At 37.1% G+C, this 13576-nt stretch overlaps 1 protein-coding gene across 1 annotated transcript in view; it reads right to left on the bottom strand.

Moving 5' to 3' along the window:
* The window catches only part of LOC126416075 (protein unc-80 homolog), a 1008688-nt gene that overhangs the window by 221193 nt on the left and 773919 nt on the right, over nt 1–13576 (bottom strand). Inside the window, exons 49-50 of the mRNA XM_050083557.1 lie at nt 11554–11699; nt 11265–11439 (exon numbers count right to left, since the gene is read on the bottom strand). Of these exons, the coding sequence (XP_049939514.1) occupies nt 11265–11439; nt 11554–11699 (321 nt within the window). The remainder of the gene's footprint in view (nt 1–11264; nt 11440–11553; nt 11700–13576) is intronic.

Raw genomic sequence — 13576 nt, forward strand, 5'->3', positions numbered from 1 at the left:
AGGTCCTGGAGGCAGACCAAGGTTTGGCTAGAGAAATGTTGTTCAAGTGGATGTAGGTTGCAGTAATTATACACAAGTGGAGAGGACGGCACAAGATACATTGGCATGGAGAGTTGAATCAAACCAGTCTTTGGAATGAAGAGAGCAACAAATGAGTCTTTCAATTCAAGTAACTTTCCTGAGTATGTGTCACTGCACTTAGATAAAATACCAGACCTGCAGTTCTGTATTCCACAAGGCCTGACCACACTCCATTACAATTGTGCATGAGGGGAAATCAAAAAATAAGATGGACTATTCCAAATTCTTGTGTGTTTATGTTGATATGAAACTGAACTGGAAGCCACATGAAACAGATCTTTTTAAACATCTAATCTCTGTAAATTTTACATTATGGACAACAGAAGATTTTGAAGGAGAAAATGCCAACATATTAACTTTTATCTGCTATACTCATTCGCTGATGTCTTCTTGTACATAAAAGGGTTTGTGGACAGAATCATGAAAGAAAGGCAATATGTTGCGTTGATGCTAGAATATCTTGGAGACTGTCTTGAAACAGTTGGGCATAATGGGAAGAGTCTCACATTTACTTCCTAATGAAATTTATTGTTAAGAACCAGTCACCATAAATACAACATTAAAAGGAGGAATGACATACACTTACTGCCTCAGTGTGGCACAGAAAGCAGTGAGATAAAGAGCAATAAAGTTGTGACCACTTACCCAGTGATATCAAGAATCTAACAGATAATAAAGTACTTTAAATACAGACTGAAGTCATACCTGCATGGTATCTCTTCTACTCTATGAAAGGATTTCTAAATGAGTTATAACAAGTGTGTGTGTGTGTGTGTGTGTGTGTGTGTGTGTGTGTGTGTGAGAGAGAGAGAGAGAGAGAGAGAGAGAGAGAGAGAGAGAGAGATAGAGAGAGAGAGAGAGAGAGAGAGAGAGAGAGAGAGGGAGAGAGAGAGAGAGAGAGAGACAGAGAGAGAGAGAGAGAGAGAAAGACTGAACTTAGATAAATATGAATCACTGTATGTAAATTTAAAAATGAAGTTAATCAAAGCTTAAGATTAACGTAAAAGACAAGCATGTAAATGGTCAGCATGTTGAAATATTTTTCACTGAGAAAGTATATGATAATTATAAACTGAATTTTTATGCTAAATGGCAAGAGACAGCAGTTTGGTTTACAAAGTAGCAGAAGTACAGATTCAGCCAGAATGGAGTTTACAAAGCGGCACTTTTTGCATAGTACGATGAAAATTGGGCAATAGGCACATAAATAAAAATATTTAACTTGTCTGATATTCTTGAAAATAAAATTCTACTGAAAAACCTAGAATCATTCATAATAAGAAAGTAGCAAATGAATGATTCTGACCGCACCTGGAAAATAGGGTACAGAGCATGATGTTCATGTTGTGGTCTTCAGTCCTGAGACTGGTTTGATGCAACTCTCCATGCTACTCTATCCTGTGCAAGCTTCTTCATCTCCCAGTACCTACTGCAACCTACATCCTTCTGAATCTGCTTAGTACAAATAGTATGGGCCTCAAATGAAATGAACATTTAATAAAACATTTATCAGGTATGAAATAATTTAACATGCAAACAATGGAAACTCCAGGCTGGAATATCAACAATGTAAGGAAAAGATATGAGGGTCTTCCCGAAAGCAATGCCTCCTACTTTTTTGTGATGGCTTTGGATGTCTGCACCAGATGTTGTTGGTGTAGTGCTAATGCTTGAACCTTCATCTTTCATTTGCAGTTTGTGCCTGCAGAGAAGTGTTCCAAAATGTAGTCTGATATGGACGTGTGTATAAAACAGTGATGTGAGATTGAATTCCTCATTATTGAAGACATTGCGCCGATTTAAATCCATCGACGTCCACTAAAGGTGTATGTAGACAATATAATGTACGTGGGCAATGTGAGGCAATGGTATAGCATACTCAAGGTGGTGAAAACTGTGTGCATGACAAGCCACAGCCCTGTCGACCCTGCACATCTGTCATACCTCGCAATGAAGACCATCTTAATCAACTCATCCATGCTGATTGTCAGATAACAACCAGAGAATTGTGTGCAAAGCTGAATGTCAACTGTAATGCCTTGGAAACAATGCTGGAACATTTTGGTTATCGCAAAGTTAAATGAGATGGATATCACAGGTATCACAGATGCTTGCAGAAGAACAAAAAACACGTCAAATGGAAATTTGTCAGGACCTGCTGGACCAATATGGAGCTGAAGACGACAATTTTCTGAATACCATCATCACTGGAGATGACACAAGGTGTCACCACTACGAGCTGGAATCTAGAAGGCAGTCTATGTAATGGTGACGTGTGAATTCTCCATCAAAGAAGGAATTCAAGAGACAGCCATCTGCAGGCAAAGTGATGTGCACAATCTTTTGGGATAGCTGCGATGTGGTTCTTTTGGAAGTCCTGGAGCTTGGAGAAACTGTCAATTCAGCATGCTACAAGATGACACTGACTAAGCTGAAAGCCCAAATTTCCATGGTAAGGCGACAAAAGAAGACCAACTTGATAATGCCAGTCCCCACACCAGTTTTGTGACCATGCCACTCATTACAAAATTTGGCTGCATTTTCTTACCACATCCACAATACAGTCCCCATTTTAGCACCTTCAGACTTCCATCTCTTTGAGCCTCTGAGAGATGGACTATGTGGCAAACATAGATTCAGATGCTGTTGTCAGAGCTGTAAGAAAGTGGTTAACCTCAGCTGGTTCCAATTTTTACAAGTGCAGCATGCAGGCTCTGATTCATAATTGTCAAAATTGCATAACAAATGGTGGTGGCTATGTGGGAAAATGACAGTACTATTACTGATAACACAAATCACTTTCAGTTCAAGTTCACTGGCGTTGTTGACTGCAATGACACATCACAAACTAGGCAGTGTTCTGGTTTGTGATGGGAGGTGGGAGAGAGACAGTGTTAGCAAGCTCATGAATTCCTGCAACTCTTGGTCATCACATCAGTGCACTGCTGCTGACAGCTGAATCCAGTGTTGCCAGATAGAGATAGGTTTCCCATGGCATCAAAATATGGCCATTTTTAAGACAGGCATGAATTTTAAATCAATTTTGAGTGTAAGATGCACCTGAATTTTGGAGACAAGTTTTTTGAAGGGAAAAATGCATCTTATGATCCATAAAATTGGGTATATCCCAGAACATTGATAGTTATTCACTCAATATTTTTGCAGGTAGACTTATAAAAGGCACAGCTCTATTAAGCCCATCTTTTTATAATATGAACAATATATGAGAAGGAAAGTTGCTAGTCACCATATAGCGGAGAGGCTGAATTGCAGATAGGCACAACAAAAAGACTCTCACAAACTGCAGTGTGGTTTCAGTTGCCTGAGACTGCAGTCGTGTGTATGAGTTGCATTTGCTTGAGTGTGTGTGTGTGTATTGTTTACGAAGGCCTTAATGGCCGAATGCTTTAATTGTGTGAGTCTTTTTGTTGTACCCATCTGCAACTCAGCATCTCCGCTATATGGTGAATAGCCATTTTCCTTCTCATATTTGGTTACATTCCATCCTGGATTTTCCATTGTTTGATTTTTACAATAATAATATGGTAACTGATGTCACTTTTTGAAAAAAAAAATATTTTATTAAATCCAGCAAGTATCTGGGTAAAACAAAAAAAAAAAAAAAAAAAAAAAAAAAAAAAAAAAAAAAAAAAAAAAAAAAAAAAAAAAAAATCCACAAATTGAGATATGCAACTAGAAATTATTCACAAATGATAATTTCATTCATATACCATTATTGTTTGGTGACACAGAAAATTAAGATTTTAAAACAGAAGAACAGAACAACTGGGATTAATCCTCAATAGACAGCAATGAAACTAAAAAGTTGGTAGGTGTGACTGACTACTATTACTCAAAAATGAAAATAAAGAAATAAATTTCAAAATGCCTATCGAACTTTGGTCCCATCTACAGAGTATTTAGAAATACTTTTACAAAAACTGGACCGTGTGTGTGTGTGTGTGTGTGTGTGTGTGTGTGTGTGTGTGTGTGGGAGGGTGGGGGGGGGGGAGGGGGGTGTATATATATTGCTCACTAAATGAGGCAATAGATTATACCAAAAAATCATTAGTTTTAGAGTGATAATTAAAGTTTAATATCAATCGTCAATGGGTCCAAGTTGAAATGCAATCATTTTAGTTCATAATTAATACTTGAAATTCACGTTATATGATATAGTGACAACACTCTTTACTGTACCCTCAGTGACAATGGAGAAGACATGCTTTGTTGGAGGCCTATAATTTACATTATTTTGGGTGTGATAAAGGGATGCCACTAAGTTCATCTTTGGAATGTTAGCGTAGGAGATGTGACAAATTAAAGCTAAGCATTTCGCACATTTAGTTACATATTTAAGCTAACTTCCAAATTTTCCTTTGTGTATGATTGCATGTGTCAAGTATAGCTGATCTGAAATTCTAGATTCTAATATTTTACTGTTCATGCTATTTTCCTATAAACTTTCTTCAACTGCATCAAGGACTGTGTGTACCATGATACATTATGTACTAGATGAAAGACTTGGTATTGCCCAGGAATTTATTTATAGCTGTGCCCAAGACTTCATACATGCAGAATTTATTTTTGCCTTATAGAGCTTCATTGTATACAATGTCTGAAGTAATATGATTGTGGACATGAATGGAGGACTTGTTTGCTTCACTAACATGGGAGAGCACCACACAGAGTTGGCTGTGCAAAAGCCAACTGACACTATGGCCCATGCCCACTAAATGCAGTGTCTGGCCTTGTGCTTTCTGTATGATCCTGACATAACATAAACTCACAGGGAATTGTATATGTTTAAGGCAAAATGGAAAGTAATTATGAATGAGTGGAATTTGGGGTATAAAAACTCGCTTGCCTGTGCCACTTCCCACCAAAATATCTACTTCTGTTGTGTTACATTGGAGAGAAGTAACTTTAATCCTCTGTGCGTGAAAGATTTTGAGGAGGGAGATAATGAATGACACTCCTGATCAGAGTTACATTGCATCTTGCTTTCAGAAGGGTTTTCCAAAGAGTGAGTTAAAGCCAATGTTCTTGAGCCACAGCAAGTCTCACCTCACAATCTTCACTGGATTCCTGAGACCACATAGTTCTCAGTATTTTAGCTGTACTGGTGTATTCAGAAAGAGTCAACTATTTTCTAGACATTTTATTCATAAATAAAGCTAAATAAAAATGTAATGAGTAGGCACTCAAATCACAAAGCAAACATTTTTCCTAGCAAGGCAATGTCATTAAGTTTTTAATACACAAAGCAAAATCACACTCAAGGAAATTCACTGTTAGTCTCTACTCATAAAAACTGCAGCACTTAATTTTGTCATTGGCATAAACTACCAAAACCACAGCTCTCACTGAGCTGAAAACCACTAACAAGAACATCTATTGATTTCTTGGTGTATTATCAAACTAATAATGCCATCTATTGGCTCTATAGTGTACTACACAATGATGATTTTGAATCCAAGATATTAAGCTGAGCAGACCATTTCAGATAAAATTTTAAATCACAATATCTTTTTTTCCATGTTCTGATTTTGATGAAATAAAGCCTGTATTTTGTCCCAAATTACATTCAAGTTACCCATGAAACACCCATAAAAATTGGTGTACCAGTTCTGGGATTTTGCATGTTCAAACAGACAGACATGACCGTATAGATGAAACTTTAATTCTTGATATGTATTTTTTCCATGATCTGATTTTGATGAAATAAAGACTATATGTTGCCCCAAGGTATGCTTAAACTACCAGTGAAAACCCCATGAAAATTTGTGTAGTAGTTTTGGAGATTAGAACGATCAAACAGAGAAACAGACAGACATGGCAGTTTTACGGGTACAGTAGGTTTTCCAAAAATTTGGAGTATAACACAAAATTCATACCATATTGTCAACTCTAAACTAATTTGTGCTTCTTAGAAATTTATGACAATGGTATCACCAATTTGAAATAGGATTTTTGTAACTTCATTATGCATTTACTTGATAAGTATATTTTTTGAAAATTTTTGGATACTTGAGAGGGTTATGCATAATGTACTTCATAGTAAATTGTGAATTACAGTTGTTTATACTGTAACCTTTGGGAGTAACATCTTTTCAAAAAATTATTGCAGTGTAATTACTTATGTGATTAGTACAATATTCCACATTTTTCCAATCTTTGATCTGTTTCTTCTAAGTTAGTGTTTTGAAACTTTAGGATCGTAGCATAAACTTAGCTCTTACGAATTCAGCAGCAGAATTATAATGTTAAGTTTTACACATATTATAGCTGAAATCCTGTGTTCCATTTAGTTTTCCATGTCAACAGCAGTCAGTGCATATTATCAACATTTGTCATATATTAGCACTATATTCAGCACTGTTCTATAAGTCTGTTAATGAGCAAAACCTCAACAAAAGTTCAGGACACAAAGTTAGTTTCAGGAAATCATAGATTTCTTTCATTTCTTGGGTGTTTTAGCTTCAGATTTTAGATGGTAGCTGCAATTCCAATAGTCCAACATATACTGAAATTAAAACACTATCACTGAGGACAGTATAAGTTACTTGTTTAGCATTCAGATAAACATTGTACCAGTTAGAATGCAGACTCATTATGAATGCTGTTCTTGGGCACAGAAAGAGTTAGTTGTAACTAGCTGGCAATCACTCTGACTGCTGTTAAGTAATTGGAAGCTGTTTCAAAGTGTACAACAGCAGCAGGATGGTGGGCCATTTACAGGGGAAGCAGGGAGCAGAGTGAACCCAGTGTTTTACACGTATCCCACAAACCAACAAGTCTGAGCTGTTGCATTCCACTGAAATTGAAACTGAGGCAGTGAGACACATTCCACCTGTTGGGAAGTATGCTGTGATGGTCAGTGTTATGGGGAGCAAATACAAAAGTTTTTGGGTCTGTTAATCATCTGCTATTCAAACATATGGCAAATAATCATAGAATTTAGGGAAATCACACCCAGAGGCTGGAAAGGATCACCCTGTGCACCCCGTGTGTATGACTGGAGGCCTTACTCAACATGATGAAGGCAGACTTTTGAGAGAATGAGGTTCAACTGACTGCAGATTGTGACGCACATTGGAAGGAATTATTCTTATCATCTGGGCAATGTTTGAAGCTTGAGCTTGAGGTGATGCTAAAAAGCAACAGAGCTCATGTAATACTAGATACAGAGAGCCGGCTAAAACCTGAAATAGCCAAATGTGAGATTTTTGGTGAGAAGCTGAGTATATATTTAAAAAATATGAGAAATGTAAGTGGCATATTTGTCACAGTTCACAAGAAACTCAGACCCACCGAGAGATCAAGGATGAGAATAAACTTGTAACTGGTTCTTTCTATGGACCACTTGGCTTGCCCCAAGATATAACCAAGAACTAGAAAAAAATCTCCATTCATTAGCACGAATGTTCCTCAGTTATACTACCATCACTGAAGGTGACTTTAGTCATCCAAAAATCAACTGGGAAAACTACAGTTTTGTAAGTGGTGGGCCATACAAACTATCCTGTGAAACATTACTAAATTCCTTTTCTTAAAACTACTTAAAATAATTAGTTTAGAAGTCCAGTCATAATGAAAATATATTAGACCTATTGCCAACAAATAAAGCTGACCTCTGTGATGATATCCATACTGAAACTAGTATTGGTGACCATGAAACAGTTGTAGCTATTACTATTACTAAAGCACAAGCTGAAACAAGTAGAAGGGTGTACATGTACAGTGAGCAGATAAAGAGGCAGTCATATCACATCTCAAAGAGGAACTCACACATTTACACCTGGGATAGAGCATGTAGAAACACTGTGGTTCTAAGTTTAAAAGAATAGTCGACCATTTACTGGAAAGATACATACCTAGTTGAATGGTTAGTGATGAGAGAGACCTTCCACAGTATACAGTCTCTGTAAAGAAACTTCTAAGAAAAATGCCATTACAGCATAATAGATGTCAGTGGCCCTAGTTAAGAGTCCTGACACTCATGGACGACACAGGAACTGAAATTAGGATAGCAAATCAAATTCAGAAATGACCAACTATGTTTCCACATGTTCCTTTACTAAGGAAGATACAGAAGTACCGCCCAAGATTAATTCTCACACCACTGTAAAGATACGTGATACAGACAGAAGTGCCAATGGTATTAAGAGACATTTAAAATCATTGAAATTGAACAAGGTTCTAGTGCTCAGTAGGAGTCCTCTCAGTTCTACACACAATTTGCAGCTATGCTAGCTTTCATTTTCACTATAATGTACTGTAGATACCTTGAATGAAAGACTGTGCCCAGTGATTGAAAAAAGTGCCCATGTCACACCTATCTACAAGAATGGTAGCCGAAGTTATCCACAAAACTATCATCCTATCTTATTGGCGTTCATCAGTTGTAGAATCCTAGAGCATATTATGAGCTCATACGTAAAGAGGTTTCTTGAACAAGATCACTTCCTCCATGCCACGCAGCATGGTTTCTACAAACATTGATTATGCAAAACCCAACTTGTGGATTTCAACATGACATCCTGAAACCAACAATTATTAACACAAGATTTATGATAAGGGGTATCAAACAAAATTTGTAACTGGACTGATGATTTCTTGGTATGGAGGATGCAATATGTATCTAGAAAGAGAAGTGACTTGCAGAAGTAGAAGCAACTTCATACAGATGCAAGGAAAGTATATTGTGTTGTTATGCTTATCCATTACAGATATTTTAGAGTCGTGACTGTTAATTGAATGTAAATATATAAAACTCCAACCAGTCACTTTTTTGAATGATCATGTTTTATTCTATGAACTGGTTTCAATAATGATGTAACTTCCAGAAACCATCTGAAGATGAACCTGAAAAGGTTCAAAAACCGGTTCATGGAATAAAACATAATCATTCAAAAAAGTGACTGGTTGCAGTTTTAAATAACTTATTTGCATATATTGTGTTGGTTGGTTGATTTCAGGGAGATGACCAAACAGCAAGGTCACTGGTCCCATCGTATTGGGGAAGGATGGGGAGGAAATCAGCGTCTCCTTTCAAAGGAATCATCCCGGTATTTGCCCGAAGCGATTTAGGGAAATCATGAAAAACCTAAATCAGGATTGGCCAGATGTGGGTTTGAACTGTCATCCTCCCAATGCAAGTCCAATGTACTAACCACTGAGTCAACTCGCTCTATGTGTATATTTATACACTCGCTATTGATTTTGTATATTCAAGATCTGGCAGACAATCTTAATACTAAATCTACATTTTCTGCAGAGGATGCAATCAGCTATACAGAGGATGCAATTTCCTACAGTGAAGTACTACCTGAAAAAATAGGGTTCTGATAAGATTTCTTAGTGATGTTAAGACTTTAAAATTGTAAATCTTCAGAAATACAGGGTGTTTCAAAAAGAATGCCGGACTTGAAAAGCCTGTTATTTTTATTTATGATGGTTCGTAACGTTGTTTTCACGTTTTGTTATCAGTGAATATTGAAGTTATGTTCTGATACTGTGTTTTTGTTTTCCATGCCAGTGTTTGTGGAGTACAGTCACAGAAGTCACAGTGCAGAACAGCAAGTGTGTGAAAACTCACAAGAAGAATGGTGAAATTTTTGCAGAAACTGGTGAGAAACTCTGTACTATTTTTGGCCACAACAATGCACCAAATGAATCATAGGTTGATCAAGATATCTGAAAAGAAAAGGACTTGTGTAACAGTAGACTTCAAAAGCCCTGTACGTCCTCAAAATGGTCGGAGTGAGGCAGATGTTGCTGTGTGTGTCCTTGACAAAGTTGACGAGGAAATGTATGGTTAATTTCATGGATTGAGAAATCGTATCTAGAGCTAGAAGGGTGGGGTCATAAACCCAATATTGTGTTTTGCACTTAAACCTCAACACCTCCTGAAGAAAATGGTGTGTTTTGTTGGCTCTTTCAAATAAATAAATCTGATTTATAGCAGCTACAGATCCAGCATTCTTTTTCATATACCACCTATGAAACTGCACTTCATTTGTCACATGAAAACAAATGTTGGCTACGGTACAGAAAAAAAACTTGATGATATAAAGGCTTTCCTTGGCATAATGTTAGATCAGCATCTCTCTTGGGAGTATCATACTGATTTCTTATGCCGAAAATTAGGAAAACCATTTTCTGCAACAAGGACAATGCCGCAGGTTCTTCACTATGAGCAAATGAGTATTATCTACTATGCTTTACTGTTTCCATGCCTTACATATGGAACTGAAGTATTGGGGTGTGCTGCTCCCAAGTGTGTATGAGTAAACAGGATTCATTCTTCAAATAACATCAATAAGGACACATGTGAGCTAAGTTACAGTCTTGCAAAGGAATTTTCAAAAGTAAGAATATAGAACACTGACATCCGTACATGTTTATAAAACCATTCAATTAATTTTGAAATACAAGCAGTACAGTAGTCTTTGTAGTGTTGTGCACATTTACAATACTAGAAAGAACTATGGTTATCATTTGGAAGGACAGAATACAAAAAGTGCAGACAACAGCCCATATTACAGGGGCATCAAATTTTATAACAAAGCTAAAAGAAATTAAAAAGCTCAAGTGAAAGCTGGTTTGAAATGGCTTTGAAGGACTTTCCTATCAATAAATAATTTTATAGGATTAAGATATTCCTTTCAGAGGAGAAGTATACTTTTATTTGAACAAACAGTATTTATACATGTCAATAATTAGGCTATATAATTTTTTATCTTTATTTTATCTGATTGTTTCCACAAAGTTATGAGAGGAAGTGCAAAACATGTCCACAACTCAAAAAAATCCCTGTATTTGTCTATGTAGGAATTCACTGCTGATGAAGTCTGTGATGCAGTATCCATAATTGCTCATGGAAACTGCTCACTTGCTTCTACGGTACTACACATACATATGAGACAGACTGCAACCATTAGCATGTGGTTTATACCACTTCGAGCTGTAAAGTCTGCCAGATGATGATGATGATGCTATGCCGAAACAAGTCACTAAAGTTTTGGTGGTATAAAACAAATCTTCCATACTAAATACAAAACTGATTTATTATCTTACGTTCATACTGTGTCTTCTACCATCAGAGAAGTTCGTCATAAAATTTTAGTCAGCATACATTAAGTTCAACATGTAGCTAGCTTTCCTGGATCCAAAATTACCTCTGAATCTTCAAGATCCCTCTCATATGTCATCTTATTGCGGCTATGGTCACTCAAATATTTGGACTGTGATTCATCTTCAAAATCATATCCTGGGGAATATGGTCCTCGGCTGTAATTTCTCTGGCTGGACCCTTTATGCTCTGGACTTGCACGCTGTGGGCCATTGTAGTTTCTGTAACAGTTAAATAAGTGTATCATTGTAAACAAAAACAGAAGATGGGAAACATTTTATTTTAGAGTAAATATTATTATGTGATTTAATGCCTGCAAAAGGAAATATACATACTTTGCCAATGCTTCACAATTATTTACAAGAGTTCGCATGGCAACAGCCAATTGATGGATTATTTCTTTTTCAGTTTTTCCTTCTTTCTTGTAGCTGGGCAGCTGTATGTGCTGTAGGTAGCATGGGAGAATGGCTTCCAATATGGTCTGTTAAAAAAATAAATGCAATCAGTAAAATAATGTGTACTTTTAAAAAGAAGCAACATTCAGCTGGATGGGTGTTTGTAGATATAATCCGTATACTAGCAGTTGCATCCTAATTAAAACATCTGAACTTAAATAATGCAAAAGTCTTCAATGAAGGTCTCTGTAGATATTGCAAAGCTGCTTTACTCTACTTGTTACTAACAGACACTGTCCTTACAATTCAGATGATTCAAAAAAGAAATTTACAGAAGAGGCAGTAAGAACGTGAAAGACTGTTGAATATTTTAGGCTGAAGCAGGTGTGTTTGGAAAGAAAGGAAGTAAGAAATTAAAACAATAAACAAATGCACACACACACACACACACACACACACACACACACACACACACGCTTTTGTTATGTAGGTGATTGCTGGGCAACTGAATCTATGGGTGGAAGGAACTAACACTTTACATTACAGATATTTTTAAAGTGCAGTTCCACGTAATGGCTCTGAGCACTATGGGACTCAACTGCTGAGGTCATTAGTCCCCTAGAACTTAGAACTAGTTAAACCTAACTAACCTAAGGACATCACACACAGCCATGCCCGAGGCAGGATTCGAACCTGCGACCGGAGCGTCCACGTAATTACTGCAGGCTACACTGACATATTGGTATCAGTCCAGGATGCTCACATTAGCCTGCACCAATTATACTAATAACAATATGGCAAATGCCTAACAGAACTGATGCAGTAAAAGATGGTGACTGAGCAATAAAATTTATTTGTGTTATCTCCGTTAAAAATGGCATCCACTTATAAAATGCTATAGTCATTAAACATCACGTTGAAAGCTCAGGATTGAATACATATATTTACATGAGGGTTGATCAAATTGGACAAGATTTAGTTGAAGTTCAGAACCAGACATTCACAGAGAAAAGATTTATTAGCAGCAGAGGAAGTGACTGGCATTATAGACGAAACGGCATAAGAAGGTCACTGACAGCTAGCAGCACTGTTGGCATCTTTCGACTGTGAAGCACAAAATAGCTGCAGGTAAGACAGAGATGTGACAACAATGAGGCATTGATATTGCAACATTTACAAATTTGCAGTATGTGGTTGGTATAGGTAGGACTTTGGCCAAATTACAGCTCAGCTGAGAAGCAACCTGCTCAGTGCAATGCAATTTACTATAATGACTGATTCACAGCATGTGCATCTGGCTCTTCTCCTCAACACCAGCCCTTTTCAATTGAATAAGTGACAATTATCATTTCAACATATTCTTCACTTTCACAAACCCCCTAACACTTCAACTGGTGCTTTTGTAGCTCTTTCTGCTGATCCCACTCTGGATCCTCTTCCTTCCCTCTATACTACACTAGTGACCATTAAAATTGCAACATAATAAAGATAGCATGCAAAATATGTCAAATTCACATCAGAAAGCAAATGATCATCACCTTGTCACAAGCACACAAAATAGGTAGAAGTAATGCCGTTTACATTCTGTATATGAAAAAATGTTCAACGATGGGTTCCTCATTCAGAACTCACCCATTTGAATGTTGGTCACTTGTGAAAAGATTGTGTTATTCATTATGTAAGAAGCATAAATGGCTCCAAACATGTGTCAGAATTTGACAGAGCCAGGATAGCAGTCTGTTGAGACTGCAGTTTATCACTGCATGATATTGTTGCTCACATTACTTGGGATCTCAAAGCTGTCATGTGAATATGGAACTGGTGGTTTCAGAAGGCCCACACTCAATGCCAAGCAGAATCTCAGCAGCCCCACCTGACTAGTATCTGAGGGAACACACATTTTTTTGGCTTATCAATGCAGGATTGTACAGTCAGGCCACATACCTTGTGTCAAGAAAGGAGC

The sequence above is a fragment of the Schistocerca serialis genome, chromosome 8 (genome assembly GCF_023864345.2).
Source record: "Schistocerca serialis cubense isolate TAMUIC-IGC-003099 chromosome 8, iqSchSeri2.2, whole genome shotgun sequence".
Classification (NCBI taxonomy): Eukaryota; Metazoa; Arthropoda; class Insecta; order Orthoptera; family Acrididae; genus Schistocerca; species Schistocerca serialis.